Below are 6,000 nucleotides of genomic sequence, written 5' to 3'. Positions count from 1 at the left end.
TCGAAATTCCTCTGTCTCGGACAGGAAATAAATTGGCACCCTCTGATAGCGAATCCGCCGTTCTGAATGACGAGCGGCTTTGACGCGGCTGAATGACCTCTATCCCTGCAGCCTGCCGCTCCTGAAGGAGTCCCGGGATTTACTAGCCATGGCCGCCACCGCAGCTCCGGGGAGACGGCGTTCCGGCCGGCCGGCGGCCACAGGGGGAGAAGCTTGAGGAAGGAAACGCAGGCGGCGCAGCGGCGTTCAGTCAGTCAGGCGGGATCGACGAAGGGGGTTAGAGGAGGCAGCGTTGCTCGACGCCGATGATTTCGTCATCTACTTTAGATCCATGACGCCGCGGCGCACCCCCGATCGGCCGTCAGGCCACGCGCGGTTGAGGATGAGAACAATCTGCTGAAGTGGGTGTTGACGAGTAGTGGGGACGAGGTCTGCAATCTCCTGGCGGTGCAGGCCTACAGGGGTCACTCAACGAGTTGACGGATTGACGGAGGAGAGCCGACGGCTGAGTGATGTAAATGCGGATACATAGTCGTGGGGGATTGAGCTTCACTAACTTAAGTCAGTGACTTTGGGTCTGCTTTCTTATTCAGCCTATTCTGATCTACGTACTTCAACATATATTTTGGGGAAATTACTATCAGCACAAGGAAACCAAGGATTTGAGAGCAGATCCCAACTTGAGAATTTAAGAACAGAAAGTGAAGAAAGGCACTACTAATACGCTCTAGACATCATCAAGAAACTACTCGAACACCAGAATTACACAGCACGGTATCTTTCCAGACATTGCTGCTGTCCAGCATCACAGGCATACATATATACACCCATGCAGCGGCTTTTATTCCATAGTCCTGCACGATATGAGATTCTACATCCAGGTTCCGCAACTCTCCCTCATGCAGTCATGCTTGCAACAGCAGCGTGATTAGACCGCGCTACCACAGGAATACCATACACAGGGCTTATTCTGACCAGGGGATAGCTAGACATCCACATGCTCTCACATAAAACTCGGTACAAATGAAATTCACTTCGATTGTTACATAGGATTCTTAAGCTGAAATCTCTAATTGGATATGTAAATGTGAACACATGTACCCATAAATTTGCAGAGTTACAGATGTACACAGTCCAAAGCTTGTAGAGGAAACAACTTAATTGTGAATGATGACAAAATAATATTTAATCAAACTTCCCTTGAAACAAACATAACAAAGTTCTCATTAATTAATCAATAGAAGAACACATGTAGCAATTCCAGTAAAATCAAATATAAAACAAGAATGAATGCAAACCTTAGTAAAAAAGCATACAAAGAAAAAAAATAGTACATCCCAAACCATGAAGTTATTTTGGTCGGTTTCCAAGCGCCAGGAGCCATGATGACCAGACATGCATCACCATAGTCTCGATTTCGTTGCATGAGGGTTGCTAGTTGATAAGGCGACAATTCTTTCTGATCTCCCCATTAGCGCTGGTCTTCACCCCGATGCCGCCCATCTTCCTCATGGCTTTCTTGAACTTTGCCTCCCACAAATAAGGCTTCAAATTTTGTTTCACCAAATACTTTGTCTTGGACGACTCAAGTGCGGCGTCTGATGTAAACAACACTTCATGGTTGAGAACGTTCTTGTAGTAACGATTGTCCAGGGTATTAGGGGTATAGATATCTTGATCCACCGTAGAGCTACCGCTCTTGCACTTCATTGTCACTGATTTGGCATACCTAGAGTTCATGGCCTTTGGGTCTGAGGCGTTGCGCGGAAGACGGTCACCGAAGGACGAGCAGTGGGAGATTCCAACAGTGTGCGCACCAGATAGGGTGACCATCTCATCAAGGCTAAGCCCCTTGGCTGCAAACATAGCCTCGAGCAACGTGACATCGGCGAAAGGAGGGGGTAGGTTGAAGAGGGTCTCGTTCGCAGAAGAGATGCGTCCATCGTAGCGGCCGGCCGGCATTTCAAAGTATACCTTCTTATTACTAAGGAAGTACGTGGCGTCACGTCCAGCATAGGCGACAATGTCCGCGCAAGAGACGACACCCTTGCACTTGGCCTCGAGCTTAGTCTTGATCTTGTCGATTACTTCGAACCCGCGAAGGCTGCCTATGTTAGGGAGGCCGAACTTCTCCGTCTGTTCATTGGCCTGGGTCTTGTCAAGGAGAACCGATGCATCGCAACCCTGAAACGAGGATATATGAATTCATCGTGTCAAATAGTAAACATCTACGCTAGCTACATTCAGAAATGTTACCTAGATTAGAAGTGATAGATGGTGTGAGTATTTATGTACCTGGACAAAGCAGTCGTGGAAGAAGAGACGGATAAGCCCGGCGCCGATGCCGCGGTTGCGTTTGATCTCCGCCTGCACAACGTCTCTCACGATCTTTTCTGCTCCTTTGCAAGTCTTGTAGTAGTAAGCGTAGCTGAGTGCCGGGGCAGCAGGAGGAGTGCTCTTTACGGGTGCAGAGGACGGATAGGGATATCCATAGCTCGCTTGGCATGTGTGGGCCACGCAACCAAGCAACGCTAGCAGCAAAACCAATGCGGCAAGCTTGTCACTAGCCATGATTCTTATGTTGCTCTGAAAGACTACTACTGAAACCAGCCCAAGAGACGGTTGGAGGGAAACGATCGAAGTTGGGTGAAGAAAACTTAGTGTGTTGCATGCCTACTTATAGGCCTAAGCTGACCTTCAGAACATGCACGGCTTGGTTCATCCGAAAATAAAAATTCTTTGTTGCTGGGTTGTATGTAGTTTGTTCGAGTCAAGCTGGAACATGGCGAGCACAATCTCACACACAACTCATTGGAGAAAAGAAAAGTCTCACATACAAGCTCAAATGATTGACATTGGCCTTTACGCTGTGTGGTTCTTCTAGTTGCTAGCCCGTGCATTTGATGACTAGGTGTCTTCTAATTTCTTTCTATCTAACAAATATAGTCGGATGAGAAAAACATTGTGAAAATAGTATTCCAAAAGTTATGTGGAAACAAGTGGTACAAAGTTACAAACAGCTAAGATGGAACTATAGGACATAATAATACAGAAGTATTTTCTTGAAACAAAATCGTAGCTGGATCCTAGAAAACGTTGGCAGCATAACTTGGTTGTGTAAATTGATTCATCCTGAGGCAGTATTACAATTAGCGCATTGTTAAACGAAAGCATCACTTGGCCCAGATCAGAGAAAAGGAAAACACAGCACATTAACTGAGGCTGCTGCGTCCCTGGAATTACTGGTCTTTGTCTCCATCCAGCAAATCTCCTGAATTAGTCTGGCCAAAGTACCCACAACCAGCTACGGCCACCAACCCGGTTAAGGCAGGATAATCATTGTGTATCCACTGTCAGCTCAAACAACTCGAACCAAATTCTGTGCCCAGCTGGCTAGTTAAATGAAGAGGAGTCGTTGGAGACCTATATGGCATGAACCAGCCGAGGAGTGGGCCTTTTTTTTAGCTAGTGGATGTAAACAGGGTATTCTACAGTTCAAGTGGAAGCTCGTCCGAAGTAAAGAGAAAAAAAGCAGAATAAAATCAAAGGATTTGAGAATTAAGAATAAAAAAAGGTGAAGTGGAAAGGAACTGATAATACGCTCTAGATCATCGACAAACAACACCCACGACATCAGAACTGCAGAACATTGATCTTGCCCAACATGATTACTGTTTAGCATCACAGGCATACAATACACATACACCCCTCTCCTATACCCCATTCCTGCAAAACAGGGAACTCTTTACCAACTCTCCCTCCTCCATCCTTGCTCTGATGCATGTTCACCACACGGGACAACAATACATGCACGTTGCAGCACCATAATCTGTGGTAAACCTATCATTCACTTGTGTCAGATAGCGCATTCAGAACATCCTACGAGAGAGCAAAACTTACCACTAACAAAACTACAACTTAGGCCATCTCCAACGAGCAACCACATTTCGAACACGAATCGATCCGTTTTGGTCCGTATACGGTGGTTCTAAGACAAGATTGAGGTCTCAGTCCATTGGCGGAAGCGAGCGGCCCCACCAACTTTGAACCACAAAAAAAGTGTAGGAAAGACAAAATTACAATAATTATGGGCCCAAAACGACGCCTTCTACAACTAGAAAAAAGAAAAAAAAAACTTCTAAACAATGCCGTCGGGAGCTTCTGGTACTACTCACCGGTGGTTTCTATTCCTCCTCGCAGAGGTCAATTAAGACCTATGGCGGCGGCCACATGTTAGCCGCCGGAGGAGGAGGTGGTAGCTGCTCAGCTGCTAGAGGTGGCGGCGCTAGTGCGGCCTCCGCGAACTGGCGGGCGGTCTCGACCTCCACATACACACGCTGCTTCGAGCGCGGCACGAGAGGCAGAGGCGGTGGCCTATGAGTGGGCGCACGAAAGAAGCGGCGGCCGCCATTGCCACTGCGGAGCGAGACCCACTGGCCTCATGGTCATTGCGGCTAGGCTGGAACTAGCCACCGCCCTTTGCCATGTCCTCGAGCTAGGGTCTGGGAAGTGGGAGCTAGGGTTTCGGTCGGTGGAAGTTTCGGGAGTAGGGGTTGGGAGTGTCCCTCAAGAACGATGGGTCTTCATTTAAGAAGACTGCATGCATTCAGGTCAACTGCGTGGACCCGCGTCTCCTCACCTCCCTGACAACTGATGAGCGGGCCCAACACAATTTAGCGTGGACACGCGAGGACGCGCATGTTGTCCGCGGCTAGCGCAAAACCAGCCCAAAGTTAGGCCAAGAATACGGACCAGACAGACAAAACCAAGGAAATCCGATCTATCGATGGGCCTCGTTTTTAGGCCGTTGTGTTTGCTTGCGGTGGCCCGTTGTAGGTGGCCTTACAAGCACATCATCATGGGCAGCTCGTTGGACGCATCTTCTTATTCTCACTGGCTCCACCGTTCCTCCCGAATGCGCCGCTGATCATCCGCTCCTTCATTTAATAACATCTGGCCTCTTCATCGCACTCATGGAGTATGTTGAAACCTTCTCTCTGCAGAGGCCCTTCCAGCAAAAGCATTATCTTTCTGAACCGTGAAAAGACCACGGACTTTGATGAAGGGTCTTCCTTCTACGGACACTTCAGTATCTCCAGCACGGCTTGCACCTTGGAAGACAGAGGTTTATCAGAGCCAAGGTTGTCTGAGCCATCTTCATCTTTAGATAGGGACCACCGACATATTGGACATAGGGAACTAGAGCTCTTGAGGATTTTTATGATGCAGGTTTGGCAAGGTTTACATGGAGGAGATATGAAAATTGGACGGCCGAAGTGCTCTCCATCCTCAACCAATGAAGCTAACTTTTTCAGCAACTCTTGGTTTTAAGACATATCTGCAATGAAGGCAACAGATTTCTCTATAAGAGACGCTGCAAAAGCCGCGCGCGGTAAAAAAAAACCCGCCAGTTCGGCGCGCGCGGGCGCCCGCGCGAAGCTCCAGCAGACGCGGGAAAAAGGCGCGCGCTAAAAACTTTACCGCGCGTGTTTGCGCTACTCTGCGCGGGAAAGTTACCGCGTGCGCTGTCGCGCGCGCTATAAACGCGACACGCGTGAACGTGCCAACCGCCTGAACATTCCACGCGCCGCTCCGTCTCTGTCTCTCTCCCCACCTCTCTCTCTCCCCACCGATTCTCCACTTCTCTCCCGCCGACGCTCCGCCTCCACGCCTCCGTCCGAAGATGCCCCCACGCCGCCGCTCCGCCTCCGGCTACCACGGCGTTCAGGCGCGGCCGAGCGGCCGTTTCGACGCGGAAATCCGTTCCGGCGACGAGCGGATCTGCCTCGGTACGTTCGATACGGCGCACGAGGCGGCGCGGGCGTACGACGCTGTCGCCTGGCGCCTCGGCCGCTCCCGCCGGACGATGAACTTTCATGACGTCTGGACGCGGGAGCAGGCGGAGCAGCTGGCGCCCCCGTCGCCGGTCATCACGCGCGAGCAGCAGCGCCGCCAATGGGAGCTGGAGCAGCGCCTCCTCATCGCCGAGCGCGCGAGGCC

At 50.1% G+C, this 6,000-nt stretch overlaps 1 protein-coding gene across 1 annotated transcript; it reads right to left on the bottom strand.

Moving 5' to 3' along the window:
• Window positions 1–1,366: 1,366 nt before the first annotated feature.
• Window positions 1,367–2,974, bottom strand: LOC124659114 (peroxidase 2-like). The gene is made up of 2 exons (XM_047197052.1): window positions 2,296–2,974; window positions 1,367–2,184 (listed from the first exon to the last, which is right to left on the bottom strand). Exons 1-2 carry the CDS (start codon window positions 2,569–2,571, stop codon window positions 1,435–1,437), a joined length of 1,026 nt encoding a protein of 341 aa, XP_047053008.1. The 5' UTR covers window positions 2,572–2,974; the 3' UTR covers window positions 1,367–1,434.
• Between the last annotated feature and the right edge of the window lie 3,026 nt (window positions 2,975–6,000).

This window comes from Lolium rigidum, chromosome 6 (assembly GCF_022539505.1).
Source record: "Lolium rigidum isolate FL_2022 chromosome 6, APGP_CSIRO_Lrig_0.1, whole genome shotgun sequence".
NCBI classification, from domain to species: domain Eukaryota; kingdom Viridiplantae; phylum Streptophyta; class Magnoliopsida; order Poales; family Poaceae; genus Lolium; species Lolium rigidum.
This window is presented reverse-complemented; position numbering and strand designations above follow the sequence as displayed.

Coding starts and splice junctions, on each gene's coding strand:
- LOC124659114 (XM_047197052.1), bottom strand. CDS start 2,571: ATGGCTAGTGACAAGCTTGCCGCATTGGTTTTGCTGCTAGCGTTGCTT. Junction 2,185..2,295: donor TCCACGACTGCTTTGTCCAG/GTACATAAATAC, acceptor TCCTCGTTTCAG/GGTTGCGATGCATCGGTTCT.